This window comes from Culicoides brevitarsis, chromosome 1, assembly GCF_036172545.1.
Source record: "Culicoides brevitarsis isolate CSIRO-B50_1 chromosome 1, AGI_CSIRO_Cbre_v1, whole genome shotgun sequence".
NCBI classification, from domain to species: domain Eukaryota; kingdom Metazoa; phylum Arthropoda; class Insecta; order Diptera; family Ceratopogonidae; genus Culicoides; species Culicoides brevitarsis.
In genome coordinates, this window is record NC_087085.1 from 25,834,266 (window position 1) to 25,858,908 (window position 24,643).

The 24,643-nt window shown below is 30.6% G+C and overlaps 1 protein-coding gene across 1 annotated transcript; it reads right to left on the reverse strand.

The window, feature by feature from the left end:
- Positions 1-2,816: 2,816 nt before the first annotated feature.
- LOC134837514 (protein eva-1-like) lies at positions 2,817-24,342 on the reverse strand. The gene is made up of 11 exons (XM_063852896.1): positions 24,036-24,342; positions 15,728-15,847; positions 13,513-13,646; positions 10,654-10,792; positions 7,397-7,546; positions 7,093-7,220; positions 6,994-7,009; positions 6,424-6,678; positions 5,117-5,391; positions 4,575-4,860; positions 2,817-3,157 (listed from the first exon to the last, which is right to left on the reverse strand). The coding sequence occupies exons 1-11, from the start codon at positions 24,340-24,342 to the stop codon at positions 2,817-2,819; spliced, it is 2,151 nt and encodes a 716-aa protein (XP_063708966.1).
- Between the last annotated feature and the right edge of the window lie 301 nt (positions 24,343-24,643).

Genomic DNA, 24,643 nt, shown 5'->3' on the forward strand with positions numbered 1-24,643 from the left:
TTGTGAGCATATTTTATCCCTACAGTATCCTAACTATTTTATTTATTCAATTCAATTCAAATATTCATTCATTTTTTTCCATTCCATTTCGTTACATACAAAAAATTGTTCTACTTTTGTACAACTTTTTTTTTTGCTTCTTCCGATTTCCATTTAGGTATACTATATATCATTACTTTATTCATGTATTTTTTTCTCGCAAATTTCTTTGTTTGGACTGTTTGTGAGACTGATTTCATTATTATTTCATTTTATGTACAAAAAACATATTCCTTACGTTTTTTTTTATATTTTTTCAATCAAGATGCTAATCGCGTTTAATGTCATCAGTCTTTTACACAACGACAAAAACGAATAAATATACATATAAATTAGATGAGTTTTTGTTCCTTTATATCCGCGTGTTTGTCGTCGATATGTGTGTGTGTGTGTGTTTGTGTAATATGATGAGAAAAATTGAGAAAAATCAATTGAATGTGAAAATGATTCGGTAAAATGTAATAAAATATATCTATAAAATACGTGTGCGTGTTTTTAATATACATGAGCGGAGTACATGCATATATTGATGGGTGGAGGAACACGACACATATAAATTAATCTTCAAAAAGATTCTGTATCTCTGTGTCTCGAGTGAGCTCAAACAAAAAGCAGGCAGTAAAAGATATCTATTAAATGTGTTTTTCATTAAAATGAGATCTCTTGGCAACTCAATGAAAAGAATTCTTTTCCTTTTTTTTCGTATGTTTTAACATACTTTTCATGAAAGCTCCCGTTTTAATTAGATTGAACGATGATTAGAGAGTTTTTCTGCTGTATGCTTTGAACAAAGTCAATGAATAAAACCAATTAGTGGAATTTTTGTGTGAAAAGTGATGGGAACTGTTTATCGATGATAATTTGATTTTAATTCAAGAAGAGGAAACTTATCATTGCTACTCATTTGCTTGATGAAATTGTATCTTCTGTTCACGTCAATTTACAGTTTGATGTTACCTTTTAACATTTACATGTTATAGAGCTTGCAGGCTTTGCAATTAAGCTGATATACATTTCAATGTAAATTTAGGTTCCCAGTTTAAGACCAAAATTTAAGACCTAAAAGTTTAAAACATTTTTTTTTAAATTTTTATTCGTTTTAAAAAACCAAAAAAAAAATATTTTTAAAATTTCTCAATAAAAACTTTCAAAACATTTTAAAAAGGGAAAAATCAGGTTTTTAATAAAAAGCAATTTCGCTCCACTGGGTTGTTGATATTACATCAATAACAGTAATTCAAGGTAATTTTGCAAATAAATTAACAAAACTCCGAGCCTTTTTCGGAGAAATTCAAAAATTTATGCATGAAAAGTTTATTAAATTCCCCAAGTCCGGCCACACAGCATGAGAGAAAATTGAATTAACTGGAGATCAGTCAAAAATTTGTGTCAAAATTTATGACAACCGACACGCATGATAGAACGGGACTCGGAAACGAATCTTTCTAATTGGAAACAAAGTTTGTGTATTGCTAAAAACTTAATCCAATAACTAAAAACTTTTGCTAGAATGAGAGATTGATGAAAAGAAAATAATACTTGGTCACGTTCGTTTTGCCTTATTTAGTTGTTGTTTTTGTTGTTGTTGTGAAAGTTGTTGCATTTACGTACTAAAAAGTGAGAATGATTTACTGGAAAAGAAGAAGGTAACATTTCTGTGCAAAACTTTTTCTTATACTTCAAAACAACCCTCTGGTTAATAAACGTCTCCATCAGTTAAGGAAATTTTGTGTTTTACGTTTCTGCGAAATTTACAAAGTTTGGACGTTCTCTTACCGGAAGAGAGATGAGGACAAAATGCAAAAGTTTAATTCATCATTCGTTACAAAACTTTCTGCATAGACAACAATTTTACAATTATAAAATTTTAACAGGAACATTTGTTGCTCTTTTTTATTTTACTTTTTCAACGTAGGTAATAAAATATGATAAAAAATAACAGAATAACGAACAGTAAACTCTTTTGAAATTGTAATTGAGCGAGTTTTTATTCAATTTATTCCTTGTTTAACGATAAATATTTGTTCATTCCAACGTTTAATTTACAAATTTTACAATTTAATAAAAACCACATCGATCGATTTTGATATTTCATCAAAAATATGAGATTTGCTAATATTTTTGTGTTAATTAACCTAAAAAAATAAATTTAAAATCCTGAAATGATTTTCTGAGATTTTTAACAGTTTTAGTGGTTTAACCCTAAGTCCACTAAAAATGTTGAAAATCTCAGAAACTCATTCTAGGATTTTTAATTTAATTTTTTTGGCACAAAAATTTAAAAAAAAATCATGCCACATTTTTTTGATGAAATGCTGAAATCGAACGATGTGAAACCGATTGTCACTAGTACAAAAATTGTGAAAAACCTTCCTTTTTATCTTAATATTAATTTTTATTTTATAATACAAAATATCAATATTTTAGTTTCTTGCTCACCAAAAATTCCGTTATCACTTTAAAAACATTGTAGTTTTCACATCAAGTTCCGTGTGGGATTAAAGTTTGTCTGTGTAATTGCAAAACATTTCAATAAAACCTGTTTTTATGTGATGCTGTTTGCGATTATATGGCTTGGCTCGGTGATCTATTTTCCAATTGACAGTCACGTCGTGCCGTCGCCGTTACACACAAAACAATAAAATAACAATTTATTTATCGATTCCTATTATTCTTACATTGGTACAATATTTATATGTTTACACAGAGACCGAATGTATGTCGAAGTATTATTATTATTATTATTTGGTTGAATTACACGACGATGGTGATTGTGGTCATCCGTAAAAATATTGCATCTGTTGTCGATCACTACTGCTATTACTATTATTACTGAATATTTTTTGTTGTTGTTGTTGTTGTGGATTTTCATTGGGATGACCTTCGGTCATGTTTGATGTCGTGACAGATGTCGCGCTATTTGATGTAATTGGTTTGTCAATTGAGGACGTGGGTAACGTTGTTGTTGCCGTTGCTGCCGGGATACTTGTTGGCGGCATGGCAGATAGCTCCGAGGCGGGACGCATCATGTGGTGTGACTGGAGCGTGCCTGAATTTATGTAAAAATGCGGCGGCAATGGACCCACTAGATGATGCGGAAGTGTCGATACACCAATATCTATTAAAATTGTTGAACGAATACGTGAATAAATTGTTTTTGTCGTGACATGTCGAGCGAGCAGAGACTCCATTACTCCAATTACTCGACAATTTTTCGAGTGTTTTAAATATTCGAGTACTCGATCTCGAGAGTTGCATAAAAACGTTTCTCATTATTATCTCAAATATTGATATTTTGGTAAGTAGTATTGACCTTTTGAAATAATAAAATAAAAATCTAAAAAATATTAGGTACTTCATAAAGGAATGATACAAATTGGGAAAGTAAAAAATCAAATCACCAAATAAAAATTATTAGCCTTAATTACATTTACCCATAAAATAAAATGATATTTAGGTAATTAATAAATAAAGTAATAATTAATACTCAATTCATAAATAATATTATTTTAATAATCGATAATGCGACTAACATTAATTACATATTTGATTTTTCGTCGCGTCATCATTTTCGGGAGGGGAGATAAAAATATATATTTTAAAATTTTGTTTGTTATTTTTTTAATTTTTTTTTATTTTTTCCAATTTTTTTTATCTTTGGTCACGTTATTTTTTGTGATAATTAAAAAAATACTCAGTTTATTTTTTTTTTTTCAAAATTTTGATTGTAAAATTTCAATTTTGATTCAATTATGAAAAATTACCCGAGTATCGAGTCCTGAAAAATAATCGAGCAATCGGATTTTGCCTACATTAGTTTGGAGTCTCTTGCTGATCGACATAATAATGGGCCGGAAAGAGAGGGAGAAAGCAAGTGTAACAATGATATTGTAATTTGTTTTGTTAATTTGTGGTATTCAAACGTCGTTCGCGGAATCATTTGTGGCAATGTTCAAATTGAAATTAAATTAGCGAAAAAATAAACCGTAATTGTTTGAGCACATTTAGGAAGTAATGAGCTTTTAATAACACGAATATTCTGATTTTCCCCTCTTTCGTGTGGTTGGTACTTAAATTTTGTCAACACATTAAAAAAAAAAGTAGAATTGAAATGTCCCGCGACTTTCGAGTTGCACGCGTTGAAATACCAGGCGACCACCCGCTGCTCTTTTCTGGTTGCCATAAGTACAAACAAGTTTGTTAATTAGAATTTAATCGAAAATTTTCATCTTTGTCGCTGGTAGAAAACGAGATTGAAGATTAACATTTTTCGTGCAAGGAAAATTTGATCAATCATATAGATAGGCGCCACGTTTCCCCAATTTGTGAGAAGGCTGCAGGTAAAATGTATCGGACGCGCGCAATCAGACGCTCAATCACTTATTTGGCATGTCGCTGTCCTAATAAATTATTCGAATGTGTCAAGTGGTTGGTCATTCAATCAATTAAGTTAAGATTAGCAGTTGGATTTTGGCGTGTCATTTGTGTTTTTTTTGCTGTTTCAAGATAAAACAAAAAAAAAGTTGTTTACTTACTTGGAATTGCAGCAGCACTCCCGACAATTGGATGTTTTTGCTGCTGCTGCTGCGATGGTGCTGACAATATACTCGATGGTGCTTGCGAGTAATGTGGATTAGCAATTATTTTTCCCGTTGATGCAGACACAAAATAATACGGAGTCTGTGACACATTTGATTGATTATACAATGAGCTCGCAATGGGAGGCTGCTGCTGAAGTGCCGTTGTCGGTTGCTGGTGTGGCGGTGGTGGTGTCGAGCATGATGAAGCATTATACAGAACATAATCTTGATGATGAAATTGCTGGAATTTAATTAGAATTTATGATATCGCTCCGAGTGTGTGTGCCGGTAAAAAAAATATATATGAATGTGCATGCGAGAGACGGAGATAGAAAAAAAAACTTTTTCATCAACTAACGAGAATTGCTTAATGAAAATTTGTTGATGATGCGAAATGAACGTGTGAAAGCCACTTTGAGTGATGTGTATTAAACTTTTTTTTTCTGTGCGCTCTTAAAATAATATTTATTTCACACAAAATTTTAAAAAGCACCCACCTCATTTCGTACGATAGTTGGCATGTAGGATGTCTCCAGCTCTTGTGCGGGAAATTTTGTTTCGGCTTCCAAGCATGTCACGTCACCCGATACCCGGCTGCTAGACAGGGCGGTTTCACCTGTTGTCGATGCCGGAATTTTCCCACCGTTGCTGCCCTCGGAGTCGTCATTGTGGCGGCGATTGATGATGAATCGCGTTATGATGACAAGCAGGCACAACAAGATGCCCGTCGAGACAGACAAAATGAGGTACAGAAAGAAACGCTCTTGGTTCTCTGTGTGATTAATTACACCCAAAAAATATAAAGAAGAAAGGAATGAAAGATAAACAAGGTAAATTAATTGCTATTCAAGTTTTTTCTTCTACTTAATTAAGTTTTTTTTTTTAAATTTAAATTGAACGAAAATAGTGAAAAGAATTTTTTACTCATTAATTTTTAGTTTGCTTGTTTCCTCGTTAGGAACGTAAAATGCTTAAGGGTCTTATTAACTTGAATGAAAGAAAGTTTATATGTGAAAATTACACGTGAGGCCGCTACAAAGTTGTTTCGAAATTTTTGTTCTAATTTTTTATGAATGGCGCAAATAAAAATTTATTAATATTTTTTGATGTTTCGAAGTTGCCTTAAATTGATTTGAATTGTTAAAAAAATTAAAAAAAAAATAAAAATAACTTTTAAAAAATTTAAATGATCTTCAACGACAAATGGGCACATCAACGACAAAAGGGCACATCAACGACAAAAGGGCACATCTAATTATTTTTATAAAAAATTAATTTTAAACCTTAAAAAATAAATTGAATTAAAATAAAAATTAAATTAAATAATAAAAAAATTTTAAAAATCATAAAACTTTAAAAAATTTTTTTCAAAAATTTTAAAAAATAATTTCAGTAATTTAGTGATAAAAACTTTAGTGAAGAACATTTTTGTTCAATTCCTAATTTCGGTAGAAAAAATATCTCGAAATTGAAAATTTTTAAAAATTACTTGACATTTTTTTAAAAAGTTAAAATAATTGTAAATTTTCATGAATTATTATTTTTTTTATTTTGTTTTTTTGTGAAAAGGAACAAGGCAAAAATTCAGAAACACTTTGGAGTGGCCTAATTTGCTATATATAAAAGAAAAAAAAGAACATAAACTTTTTGTGTGTGAAACAATAAAGGAATTTAAGTTTATGAAGTTCCCATTAAAATTTTTAAAGTCTCTTTTAATTAGTTCTTGATTATAATTTTTGCTTTTCATAATTATTCAAATTTTTATGACATCCCAGTAAAGCTGTTTGCACATGTAAATACGTACCCTCAAGTGTCTCTTCGTTTGTTTTCTGTTTCGGTTGTTGTGCTATTAAAATGGCATTGGATGGCCGATGTGCCAATGTATCATTCACAGTTGCTGTTGCTGTATGGGACGGAGGAGCTTGTAATTTCGGTGCTTCATTGCCGACATACACTTGATCGTCATTGTAAAATTCATCCTGTTCATTTTCCACATCCGAATGCATTTGTTCATCTGCCTCGGAAACGTTAAATTGGTTTTGAAGCACTTTACGAGGAACTGAAAAATTACACAAAAATTCATGTTCGTTAGTCGTTTGCAGATATTGAGAAAAAAAAAGAGAGAGATAGAGAGAGATGGAAAAACATTTTAAAAAACACTTAATCTGCACTTAGGATTTTTAATAAATTATTTTCTTTCAACACAATATTTTACTAGACGTCATTGCGTTTGTGCGCAAAAGATTCTTCGTCTTTTTGTTCTAGCAAGGGAATGAGAAGACTAGCTATTAAGACAAGCAACGTTTTATTATTTACAGATTTTCGGCTTTTAGCTTGTTTGTAGATAATTTAAAATATAAAAATGTATTCTTACCACAAGTGTACACAACCTAGAGGGGGAAATGAGAATTCCGAGAAAGAAAATAAAATTGTTGATTACAAAATTCGTTGATGCCATGCGAATAGTACGTACCTTCAAATAGTTCAAAGAGCCCGGACTACATGGCTTTCCAAACAGTTGTGAGTCTGCCTTGATATTGCACTTGCGTTTCCCGTGACACTTATCCATAGCAACCTCTGTGCTGCGTGTTGCGAGACATGCTACGAAAAAAAAGAACGAAGAGATAAATAAAAAACTGTTTTTTTTTCTCTGCCTCGAAGCCGAAGAAACGCCAATAATTTCGATACTTTGTATGCGAAACAATCGCATATGGTACTACCGTCGTTACTTGTTCTGAGAAAAAAACCCGAGTATAATCTAAATATGACCTACTTACTTTCTTCTCTTATTCCGGCAGGGTTAGCACACTGCAGCGTCTCGTGCTCCGTACGCCCATAGCTGGCACTGTAGAGGGCAATTCGGGAGTATGGGTTGCATATTAATTGTACAACATCATTTTCACAAGCAACTTTTTTGCGGAATTCGTCTAAAAAAAAGATGAAGAAAAAACAGATTGTAAAGAATACCAGAAGCAAGAAGAAAAACCGTAGAGAGAAATTGCTTTTCATGTAAAATCTCTTGCAAAATATACAATAAAACAGAACACGCAAAACTAAAGTTTAGACAAAAGTGAATTATGTTGTTAACCTCTTTCGCTAAAAAGTTGAAAGTTGTGTAAAACAAGGCATTTTGATGTTTTTTCGGTGTATTCGTTTACAAAATTTGATATTCATGAAAATTAATCTAACTATTTTTCAAGTTTTATTAATTTTATTTTTGCATTTTCCCTAAAAACTTTTGATGCATTATAAATAAGTATTTTGTAATGCAAAAAGTGCACATAAATTACTCCTACAGAACAATGAAGTTTACCTGAAAAAAGATCGAGCGATAAGTAATTTCAACTACAAAATGTCCTTATTGTGTCTTTCAACTATTGCATAAAAGTTTTAGTTTGAATGACAAATTCCTGCCATTATGTAAAATATTGTAATAATAAAACATTTTTTTTTGCTGTTGTGGAAGTTCGAGGAAGTTGCTCTTTTATTACAGCAAAGAATTTCTCAAAGATAGTTAAAAACAAAAAAATCTTTTCAATTTTTTTTTCTTTGTAAAATTTCAAAAAATATTTATATAAACTTGTCTTTTGCAAAAATTCCACGATTTTTTCCGCGTGTCGATTTCGTTAACTGAGTGTTCATTTTGACCACGTGCTTAAAATTTAGTGACGTGACTCATCCATTACTTATATATTAAAATCTCTTTTGGATTTTTTTTATTGACAGGACACTTTTGAGATCGCGGTGGAAGCCGATTAATATCCTACTTTTAATTTTTCCACTTAATTCTTATTTTTTTGAACCACGTGGTTTTTCTTATTTTTTTTAGTTCAAAACTCCGTTTAAAAAAAATTCTGATTTATTTATTTTTCTAAGCGTGATCCGAGAATTACTCAAATTATTTTTTCTAAGATGTTTTAAAACCACGTGACTTAGAACATTATTTTCTTCAATAACAGATTAAAAGCTATTTTTTCTTTTGGAAGGCGAAAAAATGAAGTGCTACCTGAATAGTTAAATGAACTTAAACTTTAGAACATCATTTATTTTAAAAATTAAAAGCTTATTAAGTAATAGCCACTTTAAAATTCAATTAGTAACAATTTATAAAATTCTTGTTAAAAAAAAGTTATATCAAAACAAATTCGAAAAACATAATAATTTTAGCTAAAATAATTGAAAAACGTAGAACTGAAATAAATTTCCAAGTATCAATTAAAATATTATTTTGACGATTCCATTGAAATAATCAATTTCGTCGCAAAAAGTATAATCATTAATAACACGTGTAATAAAATATTTATAATGAATCATTAGTAAAAAATTGCGACTTTTTGATAAAAAAAAAATTGCATGTTTTTCGTTCTTATGTCCGTGTATTACCAAAAAATTATGAAACAACGTCATAAATTCAATAAAATATGGTTAAGCACTTCGTTTCATGGCAACTTTCGTGTATTTAAATTTTGATGGTAAGCTAGTAATTAATATTTTGCAAACCATAAAAAAGTGGATGACTTATAAAAAAACGTATTAAATATCCCTCGAGTATGCAGAATTAACTTTTAACATTCACATCTGTCTGAAAAAACTCATTAACTCGATGTTTGCTTAAGCATATGTAAGAATCACAAGCATAAAATGAAAACTTTTAATGATAACAAATTTTCATCGAAATGATCAACGAACGCAAATATTTACAATACGGGCATAAGTTACACACGCATAAAAGGCTATATATTTTAGTCTTTATATGATACTTTTTTTAAATTCTCACATGAGTTCATAAACAATAACAACAAAAAACGGAGCAACAACTTTTTATATGTTTGAAAAAAGGTAAATAACTTCCTATGGTGAATATAGTGGCGTTCTTGCAGATTTCCACATATTTTATGATATACTGATATTAACAAAAAAGGGCAAAAAAAGAAAGAGAGCTGGGACGTTATTTAACCACTTTATAATTTTAATTTATGTTCATGGGAATAATTTTTATCCTGTTTATAACATTTCTCACTGGCATAACGAGGTATGTTTGTGGTGTTGCTTTATGGATATTAACTCCTGTTAATGGTGTAAAACATGCCTCTGATTTTTTTATTTATTTTTTTTCATATTATTAATTAATTAGTTATTATGTGATGATTAAAAATTTTTCACAATCATTATTTTTTTAAACTTTAATATTTACATTGTTTGAAATTTAAACAAAAGTTTTTTTTATCAATTTGATTAAAAAACTGTTATCAATTTTTTTAAACAAAAACTAACAATAAAGCATAGAAAAAAACATATTTCAAGCTATAAAATTGATTTAACCCACTTTTATTGTAAACAAGATAAAAATAAAAAATCCTTTGATGATATTATGATGAATGGAAAATGTTTTCAGTAAATAATGTAGTGTGGTTGTGCAATAAAAAAAGGGTAGAATTTTATGATTATTATTGTATCTGGTGTGCTAATACATATCATTCTCTTGTTATATGTGAATGATGAAGGAAGAAAAAGCATGCCAGAGATATAAAAATAAAATATTTAAAACGACCAGGTATTCATATTTTATGTATGAGCAAACTTTATATATTTACATGACAACGAGTCTGAATCACAAAAAAAAGGTAGAAAAATCTGTTCAAGTCATAATTTAATAATGATTGCATTTTGTCGTTACTTCGCCTGTCGGTTCTTAAGTTGCGAAGAGAAAAAAAGGAAAAAAATGGATAAAAAAATGTAAATAAATTTTTCCTCTGGTTCGCTTATACTATATTTAGTACAGAAGAGAACCATTTTATAAAATAATTTCCTCCTACTGAGAGATTGGCACATTTTAGACTTGAGCACGTAAATTTGCTCATTACTCATGCCTTAATAATAATATAATATTTTTTTTCTGCGTATATGCTTATTAAATGACGACGACAACTTTTACTCGGAGCAAACCGTGACTGTCATGCATACAAATAATAATTAAAAGCAAGAACCCAAAAAAAAGTTATTAAATAATTTATAACGGCGCGCATATACTTACATGGACGACATTTGTACACGATTTCTATGTAGCGTTCCTTGCCTGGGCACGGATCTCCTCCGAATGTCCTTGGTGGTGCATTAAAACGGCAATGTTGCTTCTTTTGACACGACTCAACGACAGTTTGTAGCAACGAGTACTGCAAGTAAAAACAACAACGTCGACAACGATGAAAATTATGTTATTACGAAAACATGAAGTGTGTAATTACTAAAATACTTTTCGCTCTGTATTTCGAGGAAAACTATACTTTTATTATGTGATGTGCGGGAAGCAGATGGCTGTTTTAATTTTGTTTTTTCATAGAATTCGTGTATACCTTGTTAGTTAAGTAACTGTGCGCACAAATTATTTTCATGACAAAGACGAGCGGAAACGAAAGACGAGAGCTTTTTATTATTAAAATAAATATTTTGCTCAGAATTCCTTCTTCATTTAGTATTCATTCAAAGAGTAATCATAATTCAAAATCAAACATTAACAAAAGACTTCATCTTTTTACTTTTTTTATTGTTATTACTTTCAATTCATTCGAACTTTTATTATACAATTTCATGCTGCTTAATTTTTTTTTTCGTTATATTTTTTATCATCATTCGCCGTCCGCCCCTTTTTTTCTGTAGGAACAATGCCCGATTTTTTTTACTGACCATCATCCTCCTCATCATGATCAATAAAATACACACAAGCATCGGAAATCATTGGGCAATGAAAATAAAAGTAATGAAGAAAGAACAAGAAAGTTGACACAAAGGATAATAATGGGAAAGAAAAAAGTCGAACGAAGGAAGGAAAAGGAGGAAAAGAAAATTGTTGGTGAGTTCATTTATTTCTTACTATTTTTTTTTGTCTCTCTGTATAAAATAAATTTTTCTAAGATCGATAGGAGTTGTCAAAGAAAGGCGACATTTTTAGAGCTCGGGGCACGAAACAAATATTTGTTTACATTTTTTTTTGGGTCAAAGTCTTTAATTTCAATAACATACTTGACTGCTTCAGTCACAATAAATCTTGCCATGAGAGATAATCAAGTCAAACATGACAAGAAACAGCTCATGGAAATTCGTGCCTTTTGTACACTCAAGCATGTCAAAGTGGTTTACACATGTCTCCAGTGCCTGGGAGGTGCGGGAATAACCAAAATTGTTGAAAATTGGATTTGGTGAGTATCGTTGAAAAATTGAAATGAAGTTTTAAGAATTTTTTAAAAGTATCGAAAAATGAAAAATAATGAGTTTTGCTAAATTTAACATGGTATATTTTACTAATCTTAAGTGAATTTTTTTTTCAGATTTTTTAAAATTTTAAAGATTAATAAACTCAGATTTTTTCTCAAAAAGTCCTATAGCACCGAATTTCTAAATTCTGCTTATATGATGACAAGCGATTCAGGGAGCCCTCAAACCTAGTTAACGGATGGCCCACTTTTCGGAATTTACCGTTCCAGATATCAAATGCCTTATCACATTAGCAAACAGATGCTTCTACGGTTTTAAACGACAATTAAGTTCACATTAGCTAACAAAAGCCACAAAATGCACCATCTACAAAACTCTCATACGAAAAACCCTCTCATAATCATGAATCATGGTCGATGACAAAATCTGATAAGAAACTGCTACATGCCTTCGAGAGGAAAATTCTTCGTTCTTTGAATTATTGACATTTTTGAGCTTCCATGTCAAATTTTTTTTGAATATGTTTTTCATTCAAATTTTCTCAAAATCTTTTGTGACAAATTTGACTTTTCCCGCAGCTCTCTGTGAGTAACTCCATTTACGTGTCTACCTTCTGTAAGTTCTGACAAAGTGTTTGTTGCTTCTCGTCTCGCAAATAAACGCCCTCTTCACGCGATTATGGCTGCGCGAAAAATGTCACACAAAGTGCATAATAATGATAAGCATGAACGAGACAAAATGACATGGTCGATGTATCAAAAAAGACATTAGTATGGGCAAGCACACACACTCATTTCTCGGTGCTCTGCTTTATTTAGTGCTTTTTGATGATATATCATTAATCAAATGATGTGACATTTGATATTCTCTTTCCTCCCCTTTCGCTTCTCCAAGAAGAAGCTAATGTTTGTATACAAACATTTTTCTTCATTCATTTTTTTTTGTATTTCGGTGTCTCGCTCGTACAAGCAGGCTTTATTACGAGCAGATACACTTGAATGTCTGTCTCGTAAATGCTATCATTTAATAAAAGAGCGAGGAAAAATGTTGAACGAAAGCATTTTGCTTCTATGGTCCCAAAGAGACGTTTCCGGAAATCTGAAGAAGAACACGTGAGGGAAATCTTTCAATTTTGCTCGTTCGCTCGATAAATAATAAAGACACTTTATAAAAGATTGACGTCACACGCAAATATGTAGAATGCTTTCGTGCTTCGTGAGAGCAAAATTCAGTAGTTGGTAGACCTTGAAAAGTTTCAGTTTTAATAGATTGTGACGTTGTCTGAGATAAAGTCGACGACATACCACCAACCTAATTATTAGCGTTACTCCAAACGTGATAGCGGTTTCACCTGAGCTAGACAACATTTGACGAAGGCTAAACTTATTAAATTACAGCCAAAAAGTTTTCCTCATTGTTTGTGGTTTCTTCGTCGTCGTCGTCATCGCTTTTATCCGAATTTCATCTAATCTATCAAATAAAGCAAGAGCGTTGATAGAAGCGATCCCTAATTTCGTCGGGTATTTTGCTTTGGCAATGAAACTTTCAGGCATGTCATAACCATTAAATGTAATCTCATCCTGTTTACACTTTTATACAATATTAAATTAATTACAGTTTATCTCGTACGATAGATCAAAAAAAAAACAATGAATAAAAAAGGGAAAACTTTTCTTGTTACCTGGATTGCACGTGGCCAATTACAACTTTCCGGTGGTTTAATTTCAACTTCTGCATTGCTGTGAACCACGTTCGACAGAGTGCTGTCCGTTATGGATCCTGTTGTTGATGGACATTCGATTTCCTTTTGCTCATCTATATTGGGATACAGAAAAAAAGGGAACGATAACTTAATTTTACTTCAAAAAGGATCGTTTTTGTGGGTAATTTTCATCTTATCACATAAAAAAATTACTTCCGTTTCAATCGTAGATAAAGGATAAAGGTATCTAGAAATTTACTAGAGCCTTAAACGAACGTATTTGTTCGTCAACGTGTATTTGTCAATAACAGATTATAGGTTTCAAACTATTATCTATTCAATAGAGTTGGCAATTTTAAATTCATGTCTAGTTACAGATATTATATTGCTTTGATTGATAGTAAATTATCTAAATACATAGTATATTTAATTAACAGTTATTGATAAAGGCTTTGTATATTTACTTTTAGAGATAGAAATAATGATTCAAGTACTTATGTACAAGGATGATGTTTTACAACTAAAATAATGAAATTCAAGAAGCTCTCGTTAGCTTACTAAATATTGATAAATATAATTCTATAAATATCTATTTCTAATGAAGTTTATATAGCAACAAAACAATTTTCTTGGCATGAATATGAGTCTTGAAAAGTCTTCTTATATGCAGATATTAATCAATCCCTAGAAGGCAATAAAATTTAAAAGCTATCCTGTATGATGTAAAAACAATAAGTTAAAAGGTTTCCTGAGTTCATTAAAATTAAACTTGAGAAACTATCGATGAAGATCCAATTTCTTCTTATTTATTAATATAGTTTTACAATTCCTATTGAAAGTAGTTTTACTTTAATATTTTTATATTCAGATATCAAATCAAAATATGTTACTATTAAAATTTTAATTAGCTCATTATGATAGGACAACATCCATTTACGATGTAAGATAAACTAGGACATTTTTTGACCTCCACAAATTTAATATAACTTAGGTCGGATTTTAATGATGGCCCTCTTTTCGACGAAAAATTGCTTCCCCTGTCTTAAAGAAATATTTGTTTAAAAACAAATTCAAATTCAAATAGAAATTTTTGAAAAATTTTATAACTTTACTTTAAAATAAAAATAGATCAAAAAATCATGAAGCGCTTGAATATAAGGTGTTTTCTATTGTGAATTGAAGCAAAAAAAATTAGGGGAAGATGGGGTAATTTCAAACATGGGGCACCTTCAAACACCCCTATTATCTCTGTGTTCCGGTACATTTTCGTCGATCGGATCGGAAATTCCGTGACCCTTACCCTCCTCTAAATTCCGACCCCGTTAATGGATGGCACCTGGAAGCCTGTCTTTCTGTCTATACATTTATATACACTGTTTAAAATTGTTGTCGGACACCCAAAAAGGCAACGAGACAGACAAAATGGAAAACTTACACCTAGTAAATAGTATCCAGACAAAAATGAGGCATTACGGTAATACTACTAGGAATAATTAAGAGGAGCAAAGCACACGTATTGAAACTCAAACGACTTTTTAAAAAAAAATCAAATTTGAGTAATTTTTCTTTCAAAAATTTGAGAGCCTCATTTTTAAGATATGCAGGCTTTTGAAAAGATTACACTATCCCAATGGGTGTAAAATCTGAAATCTGCTAGTGATTCCCATTGGGTGTAAAATCTGAAATCTGCTAGTGATTTTCATTTTTAGTGTACCTATAATAATTATTTTAATTCTAATACAAACAAATACAGTGTAAATATACCTTATTTTACAATAATGTAAAAATTACATTGTTTTGTGCGGATACAAAATTAATTAACAATGTACAACGAAACGTATAATGAAGAGCCCCTTGGCCATTTATGGGAAATTAATTAATTATAATTATATTACATTATTAAAATTAGTGTTAATATGCGTCGATTGGTACAATCTCTCATTAACATCAACAAATATAAAACAAAGGAGAACATTTGATTACCCCGAGTATTTTTCGACAGCTTTTATCACAATGTAATTCCAAGAAAATGCCGTTTGAAGATGTCTATAATGTAATATTTAATCTTCTTTGCAAAACAAGACAAATAAACTGTCTTTTTTGTGGAAAATAATCCTTTATTTTAATTTTTCCTCGCTTGTAAGATTTATTTAGCAAACAGAAATTTGGTAAAAAAACAAAATCTTATACTTACCGATGTTATTGTACTGTGCAATGTCTATGGAGATGCTGGTACCTCGAGGACAATTCAGTGTAATGAATGCTCTTTCACAACCGGTTCGTCTAAATTGTCGCAATGTTTCCGACAATAATGCTGTAAAAACACACATACAAATAAAAAAAAAACACATTAAAGAGGATTAAAAATATTTTTCTCTTTCATATTTTAAAGCCTTTTAAATGGCATTAAATATTTAAATTATATCTCTGGACCGTTCAACGAGCAAAAATAATAGAAAATTATTTCGGTATGATTATTAAAAATTCAAAATGTAATGAAAATGTGCAAATATCGACTTAAAAAAAATATTCGAGTTAAATCAACAGTAAATAATTTTATGGAGATAATTAAAATACGAGCTGACGTCTGTTTGGGGTTTGCAAACTATTTCTAGGGGCACGAACACGGAAATAACAACCAGCGCAAATGTTATTAATTAAAATGCAAAACAATGAGAAATTTTAGACATGTCCGCTGTTGAGTTTCTAATAATTAAAATATTCGTTTTTCAGAATATCTCACTTGGCCATTAAAAGCGAATAGGGACTGATTTTCTGTCAGCTCATTGTTTGAAATTCAACTACTATATTTATGTCATTTTGCCACTCTTTTGAACTGGTATTTAATTTCAATGAACTTTTTGACATTTTAAGCCATAACGTCTATTTTATTAAATAAAATGGATGTCAATTACATTAGATAGCGTTGATTACTGGAAAATTCAGTTTGTAGTAATTTTCAACTATTTTACGTCAAATAGGTCAACCACTCGATGTCTAAAAACGGCGCCAATTAGTAATTCACAACGAAAAAGGTCGACATTTCTCGATTAAAATTCTGTTTTGTTTTTTGTCAATCTCTTATCATCTTGCCTCAATACAATTGTGCCAAAATTTTGAATCAAAGTATCGTGCTTCACTTTGAAAAATTCATGTATCGCAACCTAAAATATCTGCGACACACAATGAACATTTTTTAAAGGATCTACATTTTTTTTTTTTTTTTCAAATATTGAAATCTAAATTTTCTTTAAAAGTATGATAAAAAAATTTGCATGAGTTTTTCTGGAAAATATTAAATATTTTTTTATTATAAGAATTTTTAAATTCTTTAATTTTGGGAAAATAAATAAAAATCCAAAAAACAACATTTTGCTTTAAAAATAAACCTTTTAAAATTTACTTTAAAAATTTTGATTGAAGAATATTAACAAATAATTTGTTGTTTGTTTTTATCAACTTTTTTTTTTAAATAATTTTAATACAAATTTTAGTTTTTTTTTATAACTTTATAAAAATTGAAAAAAAGAAATTTTTGATAGCCGTAATTTTTAATTTTTCATGTCTCGCAGATATTTTGACTTTTGAGATATGCAATTTTTATAGAATACAAAATCACGAGAAACACAATATGAAAAAGGACAGCAACCACTACACTACTAGAGTCAAATTAAATTGAATTTCATTTTGGAAAAAGTGAACAAAAGAGTTGTATTTTTAAACAACAGACAAATTAATTAAATTCACAGGCAGCGCAGTACATCTTATGTTCGGATTGCATGATGTTTCCTTTAACTCTTACCAACTTTGTCTTACATAAGGCATGAAATGAAACGTGGCAGTGTGTGTGTGTAATTAAAAGAAAGAAAGTAAAGCGTCGGGAAATCTGGTTGTCGGAAAAAGGGGGTTTCGCTCTACCAAATTAATGTATGTGTCAAGCGAGAAAGAAAGACGGAATTTCGTTAAACAAACATAAAATACACACAAATATACATTCACTCACTTCGAGCGAGTAAGACAAAAATATGTCAGCTCTCAGCTAAAATAATTGAATAAAAATAAATGAGACTACTTAGTTTGCGGTAGAATGAAAATTAGGTGCCTTTTATTGTTATGACGTACAAGTGACTTGACTTGACGGCTGCGTTCGCAACAACATAGCCAAGAAAAAAAATGAGGAGGAATATTTTGTGAATTAATCAGTAAATGGAGTAAAATAAAAAGAGATTTCCATTTTTATTTGAAATTAAAGAAATGGAAACTAAATAATAATAATATTTAAATGGAACACGTGCGTTTTGTGGTCTTTTACCGTCAACCGATCGACAAACAGTCGAAATTTCTGTCAAAACTCATCATAAATGTGGCATGCAAAACATGAAAAATGTATTTTATATTATTTCAGTAAACATTGGGAGTGACGATCCCTCGATTTGATTGTGCTTCGTTGCTTTTATCTCTCGTGAGGTACACTACTTTTTGAAGAAAAACCCTTGTCAAATCAAATACACGTCATATACACACAGCACAAGCAGTTTTTATTTACCTTTGGGATCATCATAATATCAATATATTTAACTCTGGCAAGCAAAAAAAGGCGTTTCTCCGATAAAAGTAAAAAAGACTCTAGGAGGATTTGACGTCCTTTGTGTCGTTGCTCGTTTGGCAAACTTTTGTTCGTGTGTTATCGGTTTTTGAGAAAAGGACAAGCAACAAAAAAAAACAAGAGTGACAACAACGACAAAAAAAATTTAATATAAACAAAAATTTTTGGCTCTTGTAACCCGTTTTCTTATCGTTTCTTGTATCCATCCCTCTTCACACACTCAAACCAATTTCGAAACTGTATCAATATTTAAACTATAGTCAAAAAAAAAACTTTAAAGATATTTAAAGACTATTTCTCAAAAGAAAAACAATAAAAGAGGAGAATATTGATATGATCCTTTAGCTATTTCTACTGTTTATCTATTATTTATTTATTTGTGTGTGTGTCTTATATTTTCATTTGATTCGAAAGTTTTTTTTTGTTTTATTTTAGTTCATAGCACGCAGACGAAAAAAGCATCGAAAACACACCAAAAAACAAAACAAAACATCGGAATGAAATTGCGAACGATGAAAAAAGTTTTTCCGCTTCTGTCGCATACACACACAAAAATAATAGAAGAAGAGAAGTAAGCAAACAGACACACACACACTTTTAAAATGATATTTATCAATGTTTGTTTAACGACGATCATCATAAAATACTTTTCAGATTTTGCTGTATTGAAGTCATTTTTTTATTATCTTCAAAAGTTTGCAGCAAAAAATGATGAAGAAAACTTGAGGAAACAGACATATCATCGTTACATAAGCAAAGAAATGAATGTTTACGAAAGTACATTTTGATAACGATTATATGAGTCCTCTTGGAAAAAGTGTTTGTCCAAAAATAAAATAAAATTACGTTACATATTATTATTTTTTTTCAAGAAGAAAAAAATAGTAAATATGTTACGGTGTTCCATTGAGGAATTAAAAAAACTAAATTAATTAGATTTTTTTCTTCAGATTTTTCATTAATTATCAAGTTTTACAAGGTTCAAAGTAAATTTATGACATTCGATTTTTTTTAATTAGCTTATTTTTTATTTAGAGAGAATTTTTTTTTCACTTAAAGTCAAATATTTCGTAGGTAAGATTTTTCGTCGAAAAAAAATATATTAAATTATTTTTTTTAAGTTAAAAAAATTATCTGTATTTGATTTTTTTTTTAATAAATTATTTAAATATTTTTTATTTTATTGATTTATTTGAAACAAAATGATTTTTTTTTATTTTAACATTTACCTAATTGACCAAGAAAAAAATGTTATTTTTAGATGAACAAAAAAAAAAATTCCTTTAAAAAATAGGAAAATGTCAACTTAAAAAAACTTTTTTTGCTCCCCAATTTATTTTTATTTAAATTTAGGACATTATTATTAAGTTTCATGAACAAAAAAAATATCTTTAAAGAGACGATGAAATGACGATAATAATACCAATTAATGGTTTGGAACGAGATTTTGACAATTTTATTAACGTAATTCCGTGAAACAAGATGAAAGACTGTTTTTTACAATTTCCTGGAGGGATCTACATCTCAATTTTTTACATTTTTTTTCGTACTCATCTTTCCTCCGTTTCTCTATATCTTTTAAACGGATGACACAATTTGATGAATTGCACGTAGAAAATTGAAAAGATTTTTGATATTTTTTTTTGCGTGAGAGTATCGCTTTGCTTTTTGTTTGTCTTCAATGAAGCTTTGCATTCCTCCATGATGAATTGCTTCACGACGAGGCGCAAAAAAAAAAGTTTTCCAATATCTTCACTAACACAATCGTTTTCGCATAAACACTTGACATTTTATCGACTTTGTCATACCCGAGCGCACACTAGACACAACTCATCCGAGAAACAAAAAAAAAACTCGAAAAATAATCGAACAAAAAATTGGTATTCACTTGGCAAGAAGAACGATCTTCTTTTGTTTCATTTTTTTTTACAAGATTATAATCGAACCCTTTTTAATTTTGTTTCCTTTTTTTTTGAGAAGAGAAATTAAATTATCTCAAGTGTCGCGTGTGGACACGCCTGGTTGCTCGTTTTCTATGGGATTTCCGTTTCGAATAACAAATGTTCAAAAGTCACCTATTTCCCGGAAAAAAAAGTTGTTGTTACGCTTCCTAACACAATTTGTGTTACTATAGTCGTGGAAGTTGGAGGTGACTAAATTTTTGATTGAGTAAACAAAGTTTGTGATCGAAACGTGACAAAAATCAAATCAAGTTGCTGAATACATTAAAATGTTGTTTTATTAGTAAATTGAAAAACAATCTTTCGGGAAATATGCGTGTCACTCGAGAAAAGGTGCGTGTTGATGATGGGTGTTTACTATTAATAGGATTACATGCCAAAAAACGGAGGTATTTTAATCGTTTTTGGAATTTGGTGAAATCCCCTGGAAACGGTTGCCGAGACACAATTAATTAGCACCGCAAACTCGAGGCAAAAGTTTCAAAATGCCATAATCCGAATTTAAAATGAAAAATTCATCAACCGTTTAGGAATCCTTTTAATCCTATGCTATTGCTCTGTAGGATTGCTAGTTAGCGCGCTGAATACGAAAAAAAACGACAACGAAAACACCATCACTTGTTGTTTGTTTAATTACCCAATTATTTACATAATAAATCTCCGAGAGCTGCTGCTTCCTCGTTCTTCATGCTGTGTCGTTGTGGTCTGTCGACTTGTTTGTTTTTTCAGCTGTATCATAAATATGAACTTTTACTATAAATAGTTGGAGGTATTTATAACAAACACCATTATTTTTGTCTATTCTTTCATACGTCCCTTCCTCTGTGCCGACGAAAATTTATGTCACGAACGAAAGGAAAATAAACTCGACAATAATAAATTCCTTAATCCGCTCTGCTTTTTAATCCGAGAAATTTAATTATATATTTTTTAATATTTTTTTAATAAATAAATCTCTCAATTTTTCGGGGAATGTTTTATTGCGAGAAAAAGGACCAAAATGGTCGTCTGGCAGAACATGACATTAATTAAAAGTTGTAACCCAGAGAAAAAAATGATTTTTCTCTTGACAAAAGGATTACACATTTTTCGATTGCTTTTTTGTCAGTCATATGCAGCAACAACGGTCAATGTATGGAAAAACCCATTATTTTTCGTGATAATGTGTCACAACTCATCGTCATCTATCAGCCGTGCAAGACACGAAATTAAATTATCATCATTGTGACAGTTGCAAAGTAAACAGAGAATATGCGTACAGTTTTAAAATATTCACCCAAATTACACAAGTCGACGTGTTTGTGTGTGACAAAAGTGTAAATTTGCACACGATATTAATATTAATAAGAAGAGAAGAGTAATTTAATGTACACATGAAGCTTAACTAGATTTCTTGTTTGTTTCGCCAACGCATGGATATTATCCTAACAAGCCGCTACAGTCAGAATTCAAAAAAGGTGGACAAAGTTGAACATTTTTTTTGAGGGTTGAATTAAAAGTACTTATTTATACGATTTTAGAGAGGTCTTGAAGTATCTGAAAATGAACAAGCTCAAGTTAAACGTGAATAAGACAAAATGTAAAGTGATCGGAGTTGAAAGAGATGATAACGTATTGAATTTTGAAAACTGTGATATTGAAATCATGAAAGAGACAAATCGATGACAAATTGAATTTGAAAAAGAATGCAGAACATGTACAGAAAAAAATGTTTAATTGCTCGAATCATTGTAAGATGAATCTGATATCAACAACAACAACCAAGAACAATTTGAAGAAATAATTTTCATAGCTCGAAGATCAGTAAATCCTTATCCTGGTATAGTCAAAAATTAGAATCTGTGATCAAGGCTTTTAAAACTGTGAATAAAGTGTGATGAATGGTGTTTATATGACCCAAATGTGACAAGTTTCTGAGAAATTTTTATGAATTTCGGTATTCATCAGCTGGGACTCATCACATTTGGGTCATCTTAACACCATTCTTCGCAGTTTTTAAAAGCCTCGTTCACCGAATTTGAATTTCGACTGTACCGCTAGATGTAATAGATTTACTGATCTTCAACTATGTAGCCGATAGACGAAGACAACAATGTCCCATATGGTTTACAATTTATACATAACTTTACGCTGTTAATATTATCTGTCTTGTTTATATCTCGCACAGCAGCATTACAAAGGAGCTGTTGATGAAGGTTATGTTCCGCACAAATAGCTAACACCTCACACACAAACACACGTACAGACATATACGCAAAAATTCCATTAAATTCTAGTAGAAGATCCAGCTGGAATGCCTGAGTAGTTATTTCAAAAAGGTAATGTGATTACGTGCGTTCGTGTGCGAGACGAGAACGTTGCGGTGTTGATCTACGAAATCCGGTGGGGAAGAGGAAATACAAATGATAAGCTGTAGTGTTCAGTATATATGGGATGAGAATGAGATGAAAGATTTCCATAAAGATAGCTCGGGAAAAAAATATCTCAAACAAGTCGTATTTTTAGATGTAAAATAAATAAAATGAGGATATCTTTGATCATTCATAAAACGAATTACGTGTTAGTTGAGGTCGGATTTAAATTTAATATTTTTTTTGTGTGGTTGTTGTTGGTGGCGGTGAGAAAGATAAATAGAAATTGTTCGGATACATTTTTATCAAAGTAGGGAAAAATGCCGTAAATTTTAAGAGAAATACGATAAATTTTTATACACGTGAACGGCATGACGATCAACAGGAAATTTGAGATACCGAGAGTGGAGACCATCAATTATACGGAATGTCACCTTGAACAGTGATTTTCTCTACTTATCGAATTACGATGGAATTATTCAAATATTTTTTTTTAAATAAAAAAAACTTTAAACTTTATTTAAAAATAAAAATAACGCGTTTCGAAAAAAAATTTCATGAACAAAATTAATTAAGCTTTTTAACCGTTCACACATCACCTCATTAAAATGAAAAATAATTGGTCTTTAGTCTCCATTTACGAAAAATAAAAAGAGGTGCAAAATCGATTTAAAATTATGGCATGATTAAATACCATAAATTCCATTCATGTCGCCGTTTTAATCAAAAACGACATTTATGGGATAAAACTACTCGCCATTACACTTTTTGCGTTTTTTTTTAATATGCATCACATCACTTTTATACGAAAAAAAGGCTTTGCATTCCAGAATTTTTTTTTGTGTGCCGGAGATGGTGTTATTTTATGACATAACACTCCATTTTATACGTGACGCGTCGCTGTGTGTGTGGTTCCAGCCGAGCGTGTCGATGGCATGCATGCCTCGCAATGAATGGCACAAGAAAGGTGTGTGACAAAACTTAAATCGAGCGAAAAGCAATCAATATAAAATGTGTGGATGTTAGGTGTTAAAGCCGACGAGGATAAATGTAACACAAACAAGAAAGTAGCTGTAACTGCAGATGAAGGCAGGAAATTCACTTCAAAAGTGGGTCAGAGTTCCGTTTGTCTGCGTACGATGCAGATTAAATGCAAAAATATTTAAAATAAAAAAAAACGAGAGACTGCAAAGTGTCCAACCACAAAAACAGAAGAAAAACGAGAATTAAAACCATTCGTTAAAACCATTAGCTTGACCGCATTTTAATGTGTTTAGCTTGAATTTTTTTTCTAATTTTCCACTAGTCTATACGCTACTAAGGAGACTCTAATTTTCCACGAATTTTCATTTTTCACGCAAAAAACAACCATTTAAAATTTTCCGATGGTTATTTTTTTTAAGTATTGAATTCGTCTTTTGCTAATTCAATATTAAGGGATTGAATTAGCAAATGGCAAAATGACGCGACACCCAGACAGACAAAGTCCCGAGCACAAAACCAAATTTTAAAATAAATTATTTAGAAATGCAGTAAAAAAAAAGTTAAAATTACAAGAGAGTTATTATTAGAGATAACGTTTACCTAATGGATCGACTCGTATCTCAAAGTAGTCGTCTGCTGCCGCATGTACAGTAGTTGATGTGGAAATAATTGATAAAATCAATAGTAATGTAATTTTATTATTATTACAACTACCACTATTAGTGTTACTATTTGTACTAGGAGGATATTTGTTATTATTTGCTGATGATGCAGTATCGACAGCGGCGGCCAGCACTCCGGATTTCACTCTATTTTCATCATCGTCATGTGATGATGTACCCGTTATTCGATTATTGTTGGTGTAATAATAATGAAAACATTGATTCATCCACTTGGTTAAACTCATTTCACTCAATTCACTTTATTAGATTGCCTTTCACTGCTACTTTGTGCGATGCGGTTGAAATAGTTGCTTCACTTTACGACTACTATTATTATAATACTTGACTAAAATAAAATTTTTCAACTGATGAATGATGACTTTTATCATTTTTTTCATCTCATGATTTTTTTTTTATTTTTTCTACGACCCTGTTTTCGCTCGTAGCTCAACTAGTACGAGCATTTTTTCGCCATCCATGCAATTTATAACATCCATCTGAATTTTATATGCGCACGATATCATCAAGAGAGAAAAATTTCATCAC

What these genes read in the sequence shown, in the direction of transcription:
- LOC134837514 (XM_063852896.1), bottom strand. Translation starts at nt 24,342, where the DNA reads ATGAGTTTAACCAAGTGGATGAATCAATGTTTTCATTATTATTACACC. An exon ending in ATTGGCCACGTGCAATCCAG is followed by an intron (nt 10,793 to 13,512) that starts GTAACAAGAAAA and finishes TTTTACTTGCAG; the next exon opens with TACTCGTTGCTACAAACTGT. An exon ending in CAACTATCGTACGAAATGAG is followed by an intron (nt 4,861 to 5,116) that starts GTGGGTGCTTTT and finishes ATTAAATTCCAG; the next exon opens with CAATTTCATCATCAAGATTA.